The 19,837-nt window shown below is 42.6% G+C and overlaps 1 protein-coding gene across 2 annotated transcripts; it reads left to right on the plus strand.

Annotated features, from left to right (window-relative positions):
* The first annotated feature begins 656 nt into the window (after positions 1–656).
* LOC311114073 (phospholipid phosphatase 2-like) lies at positions 657–19,495 on the plus strand. Of its 2 annotated transcripts, XM_084189349.1 has the most exons (8): positions 683–897; positions 1,032–1,115; positions 14,732–14,883; positions 14,965–15,051; positions 15,182–15,357; positions 15,443–15,500; positions 15,584–15,760; positions 16,475–19,495. In XM_084189349.1, the coding sequence occupies exons 2-8, from the start codon at positions 1,049–1,051 to the stop codon at positions 16,658–16,660; spliced, it is 903 nt and encodes a 300-aa protein (XP_084045475.1). In that variant the 5' UTR covers positions 683–897; positions 1,032–1,048; the 3' UTR covers positions 16,661–19,495. The 2 variants fall into 2 exon arrangements, with proteins under 2 accessions (XP_084045474.1, XP_084045475.1); XM_084189348.1 differs by having other exon boundaries at positions 657–1,115.
* Positions 19,496–19,837: the final 342 nt, after the last annotated feature.

The raw sequence follows: 19,837 nt of genomic DNA on the forward strand, positions 1-19,837 counted from the left end.
ATCTGTTCTATGTGCATTATTTCTATGCTTCCCGTTTTTAAGTTGAGTTTAGGCTACTTTTCAATGCAATATCATACTCAATGAAAGATATGTAATTTGATGTAAAATGATGGCCTTGGTCAATGTTTTTGCCAACATAACCACTGACATGTACAGGCAATGGACACAGGGACATTCTATGGGCGAAAGGAGCATAATGGAGCAGTAGGATCATACCCTCTGATAGTGAGGACAGTCAGCTTGAGGACAGTGACAGCGAAGAAGAATGTACCCCAGAATCAGGTTGGAAAAGCAGTGAAATACTAGGTTATGCCCAACATGTATTTTCTTATGAAAAGAGTGCTTGTTTCTACTATATTTCACTTAACAAATGTTCTGTATCTGATTTTCCTTGGTGTTTTAGCCTACCCTAATGGCACAGCGTTGCCCTGAGGCAACAAAAACAATTATGGGTGTGGGGGGTAAAAGTCATTTAATTTATTTATAATTATTGATATATTATCAGAAAGCCTAAATCTTCCATGATCCATCTCAATTATCTTGCAACTTATTTCTTCTTTTTTTCTGGATGTTGCTGCAACACGGCTTTATCTCTTCATCCTCTGACTCCTCCCTGTTGCCCGATTCACTTTTCATTTCACAATAGCGCTGACGTCAGATCTGGGGAGTGGAGAGTGAGAGAATGTAAACGCACACACACCTTCACTAGGAAAAAGTAGCCCATTCTCAATTTTCCACAAAGGAAACGATTTCATTTTTTTGTTATCTCTGCTTGCGTGTGGACAATGCGCTACCCACACATTTCCGTGCGTTGACAGCGCTGGACACTCAGTGTGTGTGGTGTAGACTGCAGTCGCGTCTTTCCCCGACTCACCTATAGAGCGTAGGCCTAAACAGGTAGGCCAGGTAGGCTACGGGAACGAAATCCGGAAGAACAAGCAAATCTCTTTGTTCACACTATTTTTATCTTACCTCTGCAACTAAACTTCTCCCAATAACGTTTATGCAATTTTGATCATTCTTCTTCTGAGAAAGTAGAAGAGTGAAGATGACGGAACTACCAGTTCACAAGAAAAATATGCTGATTCTAGTTGATGTTCTCTGTGTGGTTGTCGGTAAGTGCCCTATTTCTCTCTCTCTAATAACATGGCTGATATAACATTATTTGTTGTATTACCGAAGGACACCACGCTCTCTCCGCCGTCTACATGCCCAACGCAATAGGGTAGCACTAGCCACCGATAAATCAATCAAATAGTTGTTTATTGGGTAAATACTGGATAAGACTGAGAAGGTGGGGGACTTTGTAAACAATGTTTAGGCAAGCGACACACACAAGCCACAGGGCAAAGCCCAACATGCAGGACACTTTCCAGTAAGAAGAACAGGTGTTCTGTGTTACACACAGACACACACACAGAAAGACACACACACACACACACACACACACACACACTGCAATAGTATTGTAATAGGAATAGAGAGTCAGCATTGCTCGTGTTATATCTTGTTTCATTGATTCTTTCGTTGTCTGTCAGCACATTACAGGTGTTCACAGTGCCTGGTGGAGTGGTGTAACATTGATCTTTATTGATTCAAATAGATTGTAGGCTAAAGTCATCAGTCAGCATGGGATACTAACACAACATGCATAGTCACAATTACTATGATTGTAAGTTTACTATTTCACAGTTAAAATACATTTATGATGACCATTTAAAAATAAGCTGTAATGGCTCGTGTGTGTGCGCGCGCGTTTGTAACGGAATACCTGTTATTTTGACTGGCCTTCCATGGAAAGTGTCCTGTTTGTTGGGCTTTGCCCTGTGGCATCCAGTGTGGTTGCTGTGTGTAGAGCCGGGGTTTGCATGTTGGGACTTGCACTGGACTCTCAAGTCTACAGGATCTGTAGTTTAGAATAGATATTTGGGTGGACAGTCTCCTTCCCTCTCTCCATCTCCCACTCCATCCACCTCTTTCCCTCTCCATCCCTTTCTTTCTTCCCCCAATCCCCCACTCTTTGTCTTCCTGCCACAATCCTTTGCTATCTTTATTTTCAAAATTTTATTTTTTTATTTAAGCTTTATTTAACTCTTTATCCCGTGGTATTTAGTGAGTGAGAGAGTAGGGTTGTTTAACAGTTAAGCAAGCTGGTCCTTGTTAACAAATCAAATCAAATCAAATGTATTGATCACATACACATGGTTAGCAGATGTTATTGCGAGTGTAACGAAATGCTTGAGCTTCTAGTTCCGACAGTGCAGTAATATCTAGCAAGTAATATCTAACAGTTCCACAACCAAAAACCTAATACACACAATCTAAGTAAAGGAATGGAATAAGAATATACAGTGAGGGAAAAAAGTATTTGATCCCCTGCTGATTTTGTACGTTTGCCCACTGACAAAGACATGATCAGTCTATAATTTTAATGGTAGGTTTATTTGAACAGTGAGAGACAGAATAACAAAACAAAAATCCAGAAAAATGCATGTCAAAAATGTTATCAATTGATTTGCATTTTAATGAGGGAAATAAGTATTTGATCCCTCTGCAAAACATGACTTAGTACTTGGTGGCAAAACCCTTGTTGGCAATCACAGAGGTCAGACGTTTCTTGTAGTTGGCCACCAGGTTTGCACACATCTCAGGAGGGATTTTGTCCCACTCCTCTTTGCAGATCTTCTCCAAGTCATTAAGGTTTCGAGGCTGACGTTTGGCAACTCGATCCTTCAGCTCCCTCCACAGATTTTCTATGGGATTAAGGTCTGGAGACTGGTTAGGCCACTCCAGGACCTTAATGGGCTTCTTCTTGAGCCACTCCTTTGTTGCCTTGGCCGTGTGTTTTGGGTCATTGTCATGCTGGAATACCCATCCACGACCCATTTTCAATGCCCTGGCTGAGGGATGGTGGTTCTCACCCAAGATTTGACGATACATGGCCCCGTCCATTGTCCCTTTGATGCGGTGAAGTTGTCCTGTCCCCTTAGCAGAAAAACACCCCCAAAGCATAATGTTTCCACCTCCATGTTTGACGGTGGGGATGGTGTTCTTGGGGTTATAGGCAGCATTCCTCCTCCTCCAAACACGGCGAGTTGAGTTGATGCCAAAGAGCTCCATTTTGGTCTCATCTGACCACAACACTTTCACCCAGTTCTCCTCTGAATCATTCAGATGTTCATTGGCAAACTTCAGATGGGCCTGTATATGTGCTTTCTTGAGCAGGGGGACCTTGCGGGCGCTGCAGGATTTCAGTCCTTCACGGCGTAGTGTGTTACCAATTGTTTTCTTGGTGACTATGGTCCCAGCTGCCTTGAGATCATTGACAAGATCCTCCCGTGTAGTTCTGGGATGATTCCTCACCGTTCTCATGATCATTGCAACTCCACAAGGTGAGATCTTGCATGGAGCCCCAGGCCAAGGGAGATTGACAGTCCTTTTGTGTTTCTTCCAATTGCGAATAATCGCACCAACTGTTGTCACCTTCTCACCAAGCTGCTTGGCGATGGTCTTATGCCCATTCCAGCCTTGTGTAGGTCTACAATCTTGTCCCTGACATCCTTGGAGAGCTCTTTGGTCTTGGCCATGGTGGAGAGTTTGGAATCTGATTGATTGATTGCTTCTGTGGACAGGTGTCTTTTATACAGGTAACAAGCTAAGATTAGGAGCACTCCCTTTAAGAGTGTGCTCCTAATCTCAGCTCGTTACCTGTATAAAAGACACCTGGGAGCCAGAAATCTTTCTGATTGAGAGGGGGTCAAATACTTATTTGACCCCCTTTATAACATTTTTTACATGTGTTTTTCTGGATTATTTTGTTGTTATTCTGTCTCTCACTGTTCAAATAAACCTACCATTAAAATTATAGACTGATCATTTCTTTGTCAGTGGGCAAACGTACAAAATCAGCAGGGGATCAAATACTTTTTTCCCTCACTGTACACTTCTAAAAAAAATAAAGGGAACACTTAAACAACACAATGTAACTCCAAGTCAATCACACTTCTGTGAAATGAAACTGTCCACTTACGAAGCTACACTGATTGACAATACATTTCACATGCTGTTGTGCAAATGGAATAGACAACAGGTGGAAATTATAGGCAATTAGCAAGACACCCCCAATAAAGGACTGGTTTTGCAGGTGGTGACCACAGACCACTTCTCAGTTCCTATGCTTCCTGGCTGATGTTTTGGTCACTTTTGAATGCTGGCGGTGCTTTCACTCTAGTGGTAGCATGAGACGGAGTCTACAACCCACACAAGTGGCTCAGGTAGTGCAGCTCATCCAGGATGGCACATCAATGCGAGCTGTGGCAAGAAGGTTTGCTGTGTCTGTCAGCGTAGTGTCCAGAGCATGGAGGCACTACCAGGAGAAAGGCCAGTACTTCAGGAGGTGTGGAGGAGGCCGTAGGAGGGCAACAACCCAGCAGCAGGACTGCTACCTCCGCCTTTGTGCAAGGAGGAGCAGGAGGAGCACAGCCAGAGCCCTGGAAAATGACCTCCATCAGGCCACAAATGTGCATGTGTCTGCTCAAACGGTCAGAAACAGACTCCATGAGGGCCCGACGTCCACAGGTGGGGGTTGTGCTTACAGCCCAACCCCGTGCAGGACGTTTGGCATTTGCCAGAGAACACCAAGATTGGCATATTCGCCACTGGCGCCCTGTGCTCTTCACAGATGAAAGCAGGTTCACACTGAGCACATGTGACAGACGTGACAGAGTCTGGAGACGCCGTGGAGAACGTTCTGCTGCCTGCAACATCCTCCAGCATGACCGGTTTGGCGGTGGGTCAGTCATGGTGTGGGGTGGCATTTCTTTGGGGGGCCGCACAGCCCTCCATGTGCTCGCCAGAGGTAGCCTGACTGCCATTAGGTACCGAGATGAGATCCTCAGACCACTTGTGAGACCATATGCTGGTGCAGTTGGCCCTGGGTTCCTCCTAATGGAAGACAATGCTAGACCTCATGTGGCTGGAGTGTGTCAGCAGTTCCTGCAAGAGGAAGGCATTGATGCTATGGACTGGCCCGCCCGTTCCCCAGACCGGAATCCAATTGAGCACATCTGGGACATCATGTCTCGCTCCATCCACCAACGCCACGTTGCACCACAGACTGTCCAGGAGTTGGCGGATGCTTTAGTCCAGGTCTGGGAGGAGATCCCTCAGGAGACCATCCGCCACCTCATCAGGAGCATGCCCAGGCGTTGTAGGGAGGTCATACAGGCACGTGGAGGCCATACACACTACTGAGCCTCATTTTGACTTGTTTTAAGGACATTACATCAAAGTTGGATCAGCCTGTAGTGTGGTTTTCCACTTTAATTTTGAGGGTGACTCCAAATCCAGACCTCCATGGGTTGATAAATTTGATTTCCATTGATAATTTTTGTGATTTTGTTGACAGCACATTCAACTATGTAAAGAAAAAAGTATTTAATAAGATTATTTCATTCATTCAGATCTAGGATGTGTTATTTTAGTGTTCCCTTTATTTTTTTGAGCAGTGTATAAATATATGGATGAGCAATGTCCTCAGAGTGGCATATGCTAAGATGCAATAGATAGTATAGAATACAGTATATACATATGAGATGGGTAATGTAAGATATGTAAACATTAATAAGATAGTATAGAATACAGTATATACATATGAGATGGGTAATGCAAGATATGTAGACATTATTAAGATAGTATAGAATACAGTATATACATATGAGATGGGTAATCCAAGATATGTAAACATTATTAAGATAGTATAGAATACAGTATATACATATGAGATGGGTAATGCAAGACGACATCACCTTGTGGCATAACCATGTTTGTTGACACTGAGGGCTGTGTCTGGGCTGGGGTCTGACGACAGTAAAATCACTCCCTCTCTTTTCCTCTTTCATTATTTCCTCCCTCAATCTCTCCATCTTATTTTCCTTTCATCTCGTCTGCCTCCCCCCTCTCTCTCTCTCTCTCTCTCTGTAGTGGTCTAAGGGGTAGCAGTAATCAGTCTACAATTAGTGATAAGAAAACTATTGGGATTTTTTTATTCCCAGTTCAGATAAGAGTAAGACAGGGTTGTGTGTGTTTTATTTAGTGTGTGTGTGCATACATGTGTGTTTTGTTAGTGTGTGTTTGAAGGGCATAGCCCAGCTTCCTCACTGTGTAATTAATATGGTAGGAATGTGCTGAGTCCACAAACTGGAGCAGATCTGACAAAGCTTTTCCTCTCTCATGTTTTCTTTCCCTCTCCTCCCTCTCTTACTCACTGTCTCTCGATCCACTTTCTTTCTCTCTCTCTGTTTTACTATTTTCTCCTCTCCTTTGCCCCTTGTCCTTTGCCTTGTTATCACTGCAGACAGACACTTTACACACACACACACACGCACACACAGAGGCACATTGAGTTCTTTCTGCAACAGTCTTTCAACAAAAATACCAACCAAATGCCACCCAAACCAAGCAATCATCCCTTCTGCTGATATGTGCATAACAACAGGGCCTGACATATCCATCCTTCATTTGGACCTTTTAGATCGTTCAATATTGACTGATGATTGTGTGAATGGGTCAGATTGCTGATGTAAGACCTGTACACACACTCTGGAAGAATGTGATTGGAAGACAATGATCATGTTCATTCTAAGGGTCATTCTAAGGAATCTAAATTAAGGAAGTTTCACATTGTGTCAATGTTTTTCACTTTCTTCCCGGAACTTTGCTGTGATGGGGGTCACAGTCCTTTAAAGACCTTGGGTCATCAAACTTTCTCTGGAAGTGAAATATGAGACCTAAAACAGCTGCCGTTGCTCTGTCTGAGTTATTACTGTTATTTATGTGACTTGGGGTTAAGAAGAGCATCAGCATCAAACTATAGACTGATACCAACTTGTTGTTAGTTTGTTATTTATCTGTTTGATTTTCTGGGTTTTGCTGACAACTAGAGTTACAGAAGATACTCTCCTGCTGTTTTACTGACACACACACACACACACACCATCTCTCTGACAACTATTTGTGTGTGTGTGTGTGTGTGTGTGTGTGTGTGTGTGTGTGTGTGTGAGAGAGCGAGGGAAGCGGGGGGGTGTAGACTTTTCCTGTGTGGAAAATAACCAGGATTCTGACAGTACAGCGGGATTACTACAGCCATAGAGTACTGATCCTCTTCCTGATCTGTCTCCCTATTGGAATCTCTCTATTGTCTAGATTTAATCAAGCGGTGTGTGTGTGTGTGTGTGTGTGTGTGTGTGTGTGTGTGTGTGTGTGTGAGTGTGTGTGTTGTAGCTGTTGGATGTGACTAGTAGGACAGTAGGGTTGTGTACGTTTTTTGGCTTCTAGTCTGGAGAATAACAGGAACACTTCTTAGGTTCCTCCTTCCTGTGAGGACAGAGGTCAGGAGGAAGTTGATCATGTGTCATATCTCACTAGACATTCCTCCATGTTTGTTTTCTCAGGGAGGAATCTGGAAGTTTCTATCTAGCCAGATGAGATTGTGAAAGAGTGAAACAATGTTATCCCCTCTTCTTTCTCTCTGAACGCGCTGTCCATTCTGTTACTGAAGACATACTCCCTAGGCCAAGATCACTGTGTGGGGCAGGTGGTTAAAGAAGACAGACTATGGACTCTCCTTCCTGTGTCTTCTACTGGACACACAAACGCACAGCCCTCTGAGTCTGTGCAACATCGTTGTTCTTCCTACATCGCTGAGGAAGGTAGAGATGTGTGCTACAAACTAACCTCTTCAGAAGATACCGAAGAGAATACTTGAATCAGTTTTCCTTTGGGTTCATTAAAACGTCTCCAGTACCATTGGATCCCAGGTACAGGTCGTCACCAGTTCTGTTACAATATATGCCATTCAACAGGGTTGAATTGTTCAAAATCAGTTCCAGATTTACTGAATCAATTGTTACGACATTGTCTTAATAGTGTTGGCGTTTTAATCTTGCATCTATTTGTTCACACACTCCCCTTTCTCCTCCCTTGTTTTATCAAAGCCAGCTCAGCCCACTCTCTGGAGAGAGGAACAATCTTGGTTCAACCCAACCCTTGGCTACAATAACACTGGAGCAACAACCTTACTGGAATAAAACTGGAGATTACAAAAATTATATGTTTGTGTGTGTTTATTTCTCTGGCACTGCAGCGGAGTGCCACCCACCCATACACACACATGCACACTCACACCTCACCCTCACCACTATTCTCCAGAGAGCTGTCTTATCTAACTGTTATCCTAGCACCCTACAAAGTCGACATGACCTCAAAGTAAATACCAGTTAGTACACTTCAAAGTGGCTGAGTGCACGCTTGACCTAGCGGAATTAAGGTTGACCAAATAGTCATGCTGTTCATAAGCCGCTGATGAGTGACAGTGTGAGCAGGGCCGGCGCCAGAACGAATCAGTTGGATGGGCATTTGATTTCTATAGGCGGGCCCGTTTTTTTCACGGGACCTCCTGTGTGCACGCACTTGCACAAAGGTTGTTAATGGTTGTTATTAAAAAAAAAAAAAGTGAACCTTTATTTAACTAGGCAAGTCAGTTAAGAACAAATTATTATTTACAATGGTGGCCTATTATGATAAAGACAGCTTGTGAGTTTCAAGTTTGGGGAAGCTTACAAGTAATACAATTTCTACCTATCTGCGTGCCAGTTATGATTTTTATACTGTATTTGCATTTTCGTGGAACAGTTTCATTTCAATAATAACGTTTTTCGTTTCTCAAAACTATTGTCACATGGTTCATCATTAAAAATCGTAATAAAAATCTAAAAGTTAAAATTAAACTAATGCAAGAGCGCCAGCCTTTGCCATATGGACACATTGATAGGCTACAACGTGATCCATTGGAAGAAATGAGCGCATGGAACTCAGAGATAGCCTATAGGCCAATGCAGCAAGTAGGCCAATAACTTCCATCATCAACTAAGTAAAATACATAGGCCTAAAGCCGACAAAATAAAAACAGTAGAACATATCCTGATGAAAATTCTGGTTATTTCAATTGCATGAATCTCTACTCTGCCTGCCTTTCTATCAGTCTTGATTTGAGCTATGGCTAGTGAAGTGCAACATTGTATCAACTCAGCAGGTTGGTGTGCTCAGGCGTGGGCGCTCCCTAAATTATGGTTATGAAATAAATAAAAACTTGTTTCTCACAAGTGTAGCAGGTTGAACTCTGCAAACAACGTTTCCACTCTGAGAATGAGAATGGTAAATTACTAATACTGTGGCTTGCGAAAGTATTCACCCCCCTTGGCATTTTCCCTATTTTGTTGCCTTACAACCTGGAATTAAAATTGATTTTGGAGGGGTTTGTATCATTTGATTTACACAACATGCCTACCACTTTGAAGATGCGAAATATTTTTAATCGTGAAACAAACAAGAAATAAGACAAAAAAACAGAACTTGAGCGTGCAAACTATTCACCCCCCCAGAGTCAATACTTTGTAGAGACACCTTTTGCAGCAATTACAGCTGCAAGTCTCTTGGGGTATGTCTCTATAAGCTTGGCACATCTAGCCACTGGGATTTTTGCCCATTCTTCAAGGCAAAACTGCTCCAGCTCCTTCAAGTTGGATGGGTTCCGCAGGTGTACAGCAATCTTTAAGTCATACCACATATTCTCAATTGGATTGAGGTCTGGGCTTTGACTAGGCCATTCCAAGACATTTAAATGTTTCCCCTTAAACCACTCAAGTGTTGCTTTAGAAGTGTGCTTAGGGTCATTGTCCTGCTGGAAGGTGAACCTCCGACCCAGTCTCAAATCTCCTGAAGAATGAAACAGGTTTCCCTCAAGAATTTCCCTGTATTTAGCACCATCCATCATTCCTTCAATTCTGACCAGTTTCCCAGTCCCTGCCGATGAAAAATATCAACACAGCATGATGCTGCCACCACCATGCTTCACTGTGGGGATGGTGTTCTCGGGGTGATGAGAGGTGTTGGGTTTGCGCCAGACATAGCATTTTCCTTGATGGCCAAAAAGATCAATTTTAGTCTCATCTGACCAGAGTACCTTCTTCCATATGTTTGGGGAGTCTCTCACATGCCTTTTGGTGAACACCAAATGTGTTTGCTTATTTTTTTCTTCAAGCAATGGCTTTTTTCTGGCCACTCTTCCATAAAGCCCAGCTCTGTGGAGTGTACGGCTTAAAGTGGTCCTATGGACAGATACTCCAATCTCTGCTGTGGAGCTTTGCAGCTCCTTCAGGGTTATCTTTGTCTCTTTGTTGCCTCTCTGATTAATGCCCTCCTTGCCTGGTCCGTGAGTTTTGGTGGGCTGCCCTCTCTTGGCAGGTTTGTTGTGGTGCCATATTCTTTCCATTTTTTAATAATGGATTTAATGGCGCTCCGTGGGATGTTCAAAGTTTCTGATATTTTTTTATAACCCAACCTTGATCTGTACTTCTCCGCAACTTTGTCCCTGACCTGTTTGGAGAGCTCCTTGGTCTTCATGGTGCTGCTTGCTTGGTGGTGCCCCTTTTTAGTGGTGTTGCAAACTCTGGGGCCTTTCAGAACAGGTGTGTATATATACTGAGATCATGTGACACTTAGATTGCACACATGTGGACTTTATTTAACTAATTATGTGACTTCTGAAGTTAATTGGTTACACTATCTTATTTAGGGGCTTCATAGCAAAGGGGGTGAATACATATGCATGCACCATTTTTCTGTTATTTATTTTTTAGAATTCTTTGAAACAAGTACTTTTTTTCATTTCACTTCACCAATTTGGACTATTTTGTGTATGTCCATTACATGAAATCCAAATAAAAATCCATTTAAATTACAGGTTGTAATGCAACAAAATAGGAAAAACGCCAAGGGGGATGAATACTTTTGCAAGGCACTGTACATGCATTAACAGAAATGTATGTAACCAAATGACGGGGATTAATGGTAAATTTACTAGTCCTACTGGTTACAAATTGTAATGGGGAATTTATCAAAATAAACAAAGGGCAAACAAATGAAACAATGAATGTGCAAGAACTGGTGGGAGACAGAGGAGCACATTCTGGAGAGCTGAGTGCATGCATTCTGGAGAGAGATGCCCATATCTCCCCAACACACCCCTCCCCTTCTTCTTGTCTCAACATTTTAAATTATACTCAAAACACATTATAGATGCTTTTCGCTAAGCCTATTGCCACATGCGCTGCCCAGATTGATGGCTTCCCAAATAGCCTATACACTTCTGATTTGAAACATTCCACATTTTGTTTTTAAAACAAGTTAATGATCCTCTATGGCTAAGTCAAGCTCTCTGGTAAAGTATTTTGAATGATTTTATTTCCTTTCTAATTCGCAACTGGCTGAAACCAGAGATCTGTATATAATGACGAGATGCTCATGTCTCCGCCCTAACAATGTGAGTTGTTGTCCCAAAGGCGGGAATGCAGGCGACAAGCTTAGGTCCGCATACAGTGCATTCGGAAAGTATTCAGACACCTTCCCTTTTTCCAAATTTTTTTAGGTTACAGCCTTATTCTAAAATTGATTAAATTAATGTTGTTCCTCATCAATCTACACACAGTACCCCATAATGACAAAGCGAAAACAGGTTTTTAGAAATTTTAGCAAATGTATTAAAAATAGAAAACAGAAATAACGTATTTACATTCAGTGAGGGAAAAAAGTATTTGATCCCCTGCTGATTTTGTACATTTGCCCACTGACAAAGAAATGATCAGTCTATAATTTTAATGGTAGGTTTATTTGAACAGTGAGAGACAGAATAACAACCAAAAAATCCAGAAAAACGCATGTAAAAAATGTTATAAATTGATTTCATTTTAATGAGGGAAATAAGTATTTGACCCCCTCTCAATCAGAACGATTTCTGGCTCCCAGGTGTCTTTTATACAGAACGAGCTGAGATTAGGAGCACACTCTTAAAGGGAGTGCTCATAATCTCAGCTTGTTACCTGTATAAGACACCTGTCCACAGAAGCAATCAATCAATCAGATTCCAAACTCTCCACCATGGCCAAGACCAAAGAGCTCTCCAAGGATGTCAGGGACAAGATTGTAGACCTACACAAGGCTAAAATTTCAAAAAGCCTGTATGCTTCGTCATTATGGGGTATTGTGTGTAGATTGATGAAGAAAAAAACTACAATTTAATCAATTTTAGAATAAGGCTCTAATGTAACAAAGTGGAAAAAGTCAAGGGGTCTGAATACTTTCCGAATGCACTTTATTATAACCATAGAAACACAGCCATGCAATTTCCATATACAAACATTGGCAGTAAAATGGCATTACTGAAAAGCTCAGTGACTTTCAATGTGGCACTGTCATAGGATGCCACCTTTCCAACGAGTCAGTTCGTCAAATATCTGCCCTGCTAGAGCTGCCCTGGTCAACTGTAAGTGCTGTTATTGTGAAGTGGAAACGTCTAGGAGCAACAACGGCTCAGCCGCGAAGTGGTAGGCCATACAAGCACACAGAATGGGACCGCAGAGTGCTGAAGCGCGTAAACAATTGTCTGTCCTCGGTTGCAACACTCACTACCGAGTTCCAAACTGCCTCTGGAAGCAACGTCAGCACAAGAACTGTTCGTCGGGAGCTTCCTGAAATGGGTTTCCATGGCCGAGCAGCCGCACACAAGCCTAAGATCACCATGCGCAATGCCTAGCGTCAGCTGGAGTGGTGTAAAGCTCGCCGCCATTAGACTCTGGAGCAGTGGAAATGCATTCTCTGGAGTGATGAATCACACTTCACCATCTGGCAGTCCGACGGACTAATCTGGGTTTGGCGGATGCCAGGAGAACGCTACCTGCCCCAATGCATAGTTCCAACTGTAAAGTTTATTGGAGGAGGAATTAATGGTCTGGGGCTGTTTTTCATGGTTCGGTCTAGGCCCCTTAGTTCCAGTGAAGGGAAATCAATGACATTCTAGAAATTCTGTGCTTACAACATTGTGGCAACAGTTTGAAGAAGGCCCTTTCCTATTTCAGCATGACAATGCCCCCGTGCACAAAGCGAGGTCCATACAGAAATGGTTTGTTGAGATCGGTGTGGAAGAAAGTTGGTGGAGGATTATTTCTCCAAATCAGTAAATTGAAATCAATTCATTAGGCTCTAATCTATGGATTTCACATGACTGGGCAGTGGATCAGCCATGGGTGGGCCTGGAAGGGCATAGGCCCACCCACTTGGGAGCCAGGCCCACCCACTGAGGAGTATTTCTGTCTGTAATAAAGCCCTTTTGTGGGGAAAAACTCATTCTGATTGGGTGGGGCTGGCTCCCCAGTTGGTGGGCCTATATCCTCCCAGGCCCACCCATGGCTGCTCCCCTGCCCAGTCATGTGAAATCCATAGATTAGGGCCTAATGAATTGATTTCAATTTACTGATTTGGAGAAATACTCCTCCACCAACTTTCAAGTGACTGATTTCCTTCAATGAACTGTAACTCAGTAAAATCTTTGAAATTGTTGCATGTTGGGTTTATATTTTTGTTCAGTATATGACTGGTGGAAGTTCAGTTTGCATCAGGGGAGCATGTTGTCTAGTGACAGGGTTCATGAAAACAGGAAAAGGATTTTAAAGTTTACAGAGTTCCTGGCATCAGGGTGTCTAAAACCTTTGTCCTGTCAGATTTAAGAGAGAGAGAGAGAGTGTGTGTGTGTGTGTACACCATTGTATTGTCAGTTAAGAGACAGACTATAAAACTATCTTGGTGCCAGTCTCTCTGCTCTGGTCTGTGAGTCACTGAACTATGGGGAGAGAGCGAGGGAGTGAAAGAAAGAGAGAGAGAGCGAGGTTAAAGGAAAAGTCCAAGGTCTCTTCCGTGAGAGATCAGTTTAAGGGAATTTCTCATGATAACTTTGTGCATAAATAAATACACAATGAATGTCCCATTCTCTGTGTGTGCATGCATGCGCGTGTGTGTGTCACGTCCGGTAGTCAGCTCCCATGCCCTTGTCAGCAGAGCTCAGTGGGGAAAGTTTAAGGCTGTTATGCCTAACAGCGTATCTATGGTGATGGATGTGTTTGTGTGGGAGTGTGTGTGTGTGTGCATGAGCATCAGAGCGCACACAGAGATGATCTAAACCCAGATGCCTAACGTTGCAATACTTCCAGGAACGCTTTCGCCAAGCAGACTCAACAGACCAGACAGGGGTTTGGGAAGTCAATGGGAGAAGTGAAAAATGCTTCCTTAGCTGTTAATTTTCTCTAAATCTAAAGGCACAACCTAGATGTCTTAAATAGCTGAACGTGTTATTACTCCAACCTTGTGTGAAAGTGATTTTGATTTGACGGCCTGCAAATGCGCAGTTCGGATCGAGACGACCGTTAGACCCGATGACGTTTCTGAGCTTAGCTAGCCAATGTTGCCATGACATCGCCTACAAGCGTGATTGGGGATTTCTATTGGAGAAGCAGTTTCTAGGCATCGTCATACGATACAATCTTTGGAGCGCGTGTGTGTGGTGATAGCTAGCAGCTAGCAGCTTCCTCTCCAGGGGACAGAGGTCACTGATATACTGCTGACCAATAAGTGCCTAGATGTGCCTTCACAGTTCCTGTCCAGCTGATAGATTTAAACATGTCTGTCAGAGCCTGTTGAGCCAGTTTCTTAAACCTCAACCTCACCTAGGCCTATACAGAGACAAGTTCAGCACCATGTTGATACCGTCTCCCTTGACCCACTCTGACACCCCTCCTCTCTCTGCCTCTCCTTGCCCCTTCCTATCTCTCTCCCTCCTTCCCAGCGGCCCTTCCGTCAGCGGTCTTGACGTTGATGTTCAGTCCGTACCAGAGGGGTATCTACTGTGATGACGAGAGCATCAGATATCCTTACAGAAGAGACACCATCTCTCACAGGGCAATGGCTGCAGTCACCATCACCTCCTCCATGGTCATAGTAAGTTTGATGAACAACTCGATGGTTATGTACAAAATGGCACACTATGCTATGAGTTTGCCTCTCTCTCTCTCTCCATAGATAACTACAGGAGAAGCGTACCTGGTGTACTCCAAGCGTCTCCACTCCAACTCTAACTTTAACCAGTACATGTCAGCTCTCTATAAGGTCAGTTGGAACACAGGCCATAGTTTTGGGCCGACAATATGTGGTCTTAGCTTGGATTGGCTAGCTGCCTCTTCCCAATTTCATTGGTTTGGGAAAGTGGTTAAATTGGCCTGTGCTGTGCCTCTACTAGGTGGTGGGGACCTTCCTGTTTGGAGCAGCTGTGAGCCAATCACTGACTGACCTGGCCAAGTTCACCATAGGCAGGCCACGCCCTAACTTCCTGTCTGTGTGTAATCCCACGGTGTGTTCTGGGTACATGCTGCAACTCAACTGTACTGGCAACCCTCGAAACGTCACAGAGTCCAGGTCTGTCCGTCTTTCTGTCCGTCTTTCTTTCTTCTCTTGCTATGTCATACAATGTCAACGTGAGTTTATGTCCTCTGTGTTCCAGATTGTCGTTTTACTCCGGACACTCTGCCTTCGGGATGTACAGCATGCTGTTTCTAGCGGTGAGTGTTTTTTTATATTTGTGTGAGTTTCATACACACGTGAGATGACGATTCATGTCTGTGTATATGTCCTGTGTGTATAGTTGTATGTGCAAGCCCGTATGCAGGGGAAGTGGACTCGTCTGGTCAGACCCACAGTGCAGTTCTCCCTCGTGGCGTTTGCGGTGTATGTTGGATACACACGGGTTAGCGACTACAAACACCACTGGAGCGACGTACTGGTGGGACTGCTGCAGGGAACTCTCATCGCTGTGCTCAACGTGAGTGTGTGTATAGGGGGTTGTAGGAGGTGTGTGTGTGTCTGTGTGTTTGTACACGTCTGACTACTAGTGCTGAGCAATTAACCGAAATGTCTGTAATTTTTCGGTTTTTGAACAACTAATTGACTGATGTCGGTTCAATTATTTGAATTCCATTTCGTTTTTTTTTTCTCTGTTAGCTCAATGCACACATTGCGCAGTTTCTCTAGAGATAAATCAGATCAAGCCGAACTGTGCGATGTAGTAGGGAGTTGTAGGTTCCAGAAAAGACATGATCTAAGTGATTGATAGTTGGTATTCAGCAGTCAGAAAAGTATGCCTTATTTACTTTGAAGAACTACTAAAATAGGGATTTTGTCAGACAGCATAGGCAGCAGCTCTATAGAGATGAGATGATGACTTGGAATGAAATAATAAAGTCATCAAATAAAACAAATGTAATATACACAACATCTGAGATTTTATTAAAGTAATGTGAATAAATTATGGTTAATAAGTGATGAGCAGTAATGGGCAGTCACTACCATCATGGGACTTTTATTAATTGTTTTAATCTGTGTTACAGCATTCAACCCACAATGCATAGTGCATTTAATGTTTTAAAAAACAATAGTGACCGAAATCGAAAACATAATTATTTTTTAATAATCAAACTGACCTCAAAAAGCAGTAATCGCTCAGCACTACTGACTATAAACTATCCTTTTCTCTCAGGTTTGCTACGTCTCTGATTTTTTTAAGCTCCGCCCCCCTCCTCGCTGCCTACGACCAGAGACAGCTGAAGACGAAGACCTAGAGGCCAAACCTGGCCTGAACACAGACACACAACTACACAACTACAGCCTGAACAGAGACACACAACACAACAACCACTACAACTACACCACTACCACAGCCTGAACACAGACACACAACTACACAACAACCACTACACAACTCTACACAACAATCACGGCAACCATGGGGCAGTGGCGTAGACAGAAATTCGGTGGGTGGGCCTTTAAAAAAAAATATTATAATGTTTTGTTGTTGTTGGGGAAAGGAGCTAACTTCCTGTAATTTTGCCATGGGGCAAAGAGAGAAATGTGCAGTATTATAGCTAATCTCATGCTATTCTACAAATTTTGCCGTGAGACTGAAAGAAAATGTTGCTGTTTTGAAAGCTAATTTCATGCAAGTTTGCCATGGGGCAGAGGAAAATGTACAGTTTAATAGCTTGCTATGAATTGTTGGTGTTTACACGTTTAGGTAAAAAGACAGATAATTAGAGCCCGACCGATATTTTATTTTTGGGTCCGATACCAATTTTAGGGAGGTAGAAGTCACAGATATTGTTTTTTAGAGGTTGAATGAAAAACAAATTATTATTTTTTTCACAAACTGTGCTTCAAAGGATTAACAGGTACTCTAAATGATGATTTCTTAACTAAATATTAGAATTAACATTATTTAAGAACATTGTATTTGGTTTACAGGATATCCACCAAAAATCAATTATATTCTCTATAAATATGACAGTGAATACAAAACTTGTTTAGTTGACCTTCTTAGGTCAAAATGTCTATCTATGGCAGTGGATAATAAGTATGAAAAACTGTTTGTGCTAAACCACAGTAAGGGTGAGTAGATTTAATACAGTGTTTACAACAGTCAAAGGTCATGTAAACAAACACTTTATGGCAACCTTGCAATGAGAGTACGTTACGACAAGCACAAGCTAGCTGTTCATTACGACAATGTTTTCTTAAAGAAACCATATGTACATTACACTGTTATTCAATACAAAATGTATTGGCTATAAATTTCAACTGCAAATGGCATGCGCTGATGACTGAAAATGTTTATACAGGCAAATTCTTGCTGCACTGGTTTTTGTCACATTCTAGTTTAGCGAGCTAACATTAGCTACTTATCTCATAATGAATGCAAGCACATGGCCTGAATGATAGACCTGCGCCACCTGTCTTGCTTTTTGAAGATTGCATATTTTGGAAAACTAACTAAATTAGCCCACTAGCTAACATAATAGGCCCTGACAGTATCAGTGTTCTTTTTGTATCAAGGACAAGTGTTTGCTTTGGCGCCAGTCCAGTGTTGGCACATACATAGCTAACTTAGCTAGCAATCTGTGCTAAGCTAACTACCTTGCTGGCTAGCTAGCCAGCTAACGTTAACGAAGTGAGAATGTGATGAGGACAGGGCTGCTTGCTTGGTGAAGTGTACTTTTGATTATTTACTTATGCTGGCTGTGGCAAGCTACTCACCGTCAAACCACCATGCCTACTGTCTCTCACATTGTGGCCTAGGGCTGAATGATGTTTAATGAGATGCTGGTAGAGTGCCCTCTTCAGGCAACCATTGAAAATGGAGCAGACGTATTTGTTTATTCTATGTATATAATATTGGCGCTTTATCTGTGGAATAAAGGCCGCTAAAAATATTTCTGTGAAAGGCTAATATCGGCCGATAATATCGGTCGGGCTCTACAAATAAGGTCCCATTTTGAACAATGACAAGGAAAGAGCAGTAAAAAAATAAATTGTTTTGCTCAATGTGATTGGGTGGGCCTCGCTCCCCATGCCTACGCCCCTGCGAGGGGCTGTCTGTGTGAGAGAAGTGTGTACATCAGTGTAGGCTCATTGTAATGGAATTAATGGAACGGTATCAAACACCTCAAACATATGGAAACCGCGTTTGACTCTGTTCCATTTATTCCAGTCCAGCCATTACAATGAGCCCATCCTCCGATAGCTCCTCCCACCAGCCGCCACTGGTGTATATGAGTAGATATGTATGTCTATATGACCACTCACATGCACATGCATTTTAACTTTGTATTTTATTACAATGTACTAAAAGTATGGAGGATTAGACAGTTTTAACAGAGATAAATAATTACTGTGTAGTTCCCTAGATTTCAATTATGTTAACAGGAAACACTGAAACAACTGTTTAAAACATTTTTATGATTCATTTATATTTCCTGTGTGCAGCAGCATCAACCAGGTTATCTTCCTGGGATTTGTAGGTTTTCTTTGTGTCCTGTAGTTCTTTTTTAACCCACCCTCTAGTCTAGTTTGTATTTGTAAATTAGTTTGTATTTTTTGTGTCTTTGATCCCTTTGTTACATACACTGGAGCTAACCCTCTCATACTTCATCCATCAAGACAGCGGTCTCCATGCCTCGTCCTGGGGAGCTACAGGGCTGCAGGCTTTTGTTTCAGCCCAGCACCAACCTACCTGATTTAACTAGTCGTTAAGACCATGATTAGCTGAATCGGGTGGGTTAGTGCTGGGCTGGAACCAAAGTGTACTCATCCTGTAGTTCTCCAGGAGGGGGAAGACCAATGGTCTGTGGTGTTCAATATTAGGCCTACTGATACCTAGCATGTCTGTAGAAGTCATGTACAGTATATGGAATGTATAACAGTGTTGCATAGATCATTACTTTCTGTTTATTTGGTTTATTTCTGTCGTATCTCTAAGAATGTAATACCACTACTAGCCCACTGTGATGTTTTTTAAATGTTATTGACCCAACTTGTATTAGTTACTCGAGTTTATTATATATAAAGCTGTGTATGACCTGTATGTATGCACACACACTAGGTCCTGTGAGATCATGATGCCATGTGCCGCCTTTGAAATGTTGACGTTGACAATCGTCAGTGTGTCAATGATTGAATCACTCACTGATATGTTCTCTGAAAAACCATTACACAATGTTGGAACATTGCTGCGGGGACTTGCTTCCATTTAGCCACAAGAGCATTAGTGAGGTTGGACACTGATGTTGGGCGATTATGCCCGGCTCGCAGTCGGCGTTCCAATTCACCCCAAAGATGTTCGATGGGGTTGAGGTCAGGGCTCTGTGCAGGCCAGTCAACTTCTTCCACACTGATCTCGACAAACCATTTCTGTATGGACCTCGCTTTGTGCACGGGGGCATTGTCATGCTGAAATAGGAAAGGGCCTTCCCCAAACTGTTGCCACAATGTTGTAAGCACAGAATTTCTAGAATGTCATTGATTTCCCTTCACTGGAACTAAGGGGCATAGCCCGAACCATGAAAAACAG

Source organism: Coregonus lavaretus, assembly GCF_964263955.1.
Source record: "Coregonus lavaretus genome assembly, contig: HAP1_SCAFFOLD_854, whole genome shotgun sequence".
In the NCBI taxonomy this organism is placed as follows: domain Eukaryota; kingdom Metazoa; phylum Chordata; class Actinopteri; order Salmoniformes; family Salmonidae; genus Coregonus; species Coregonus lavaretus.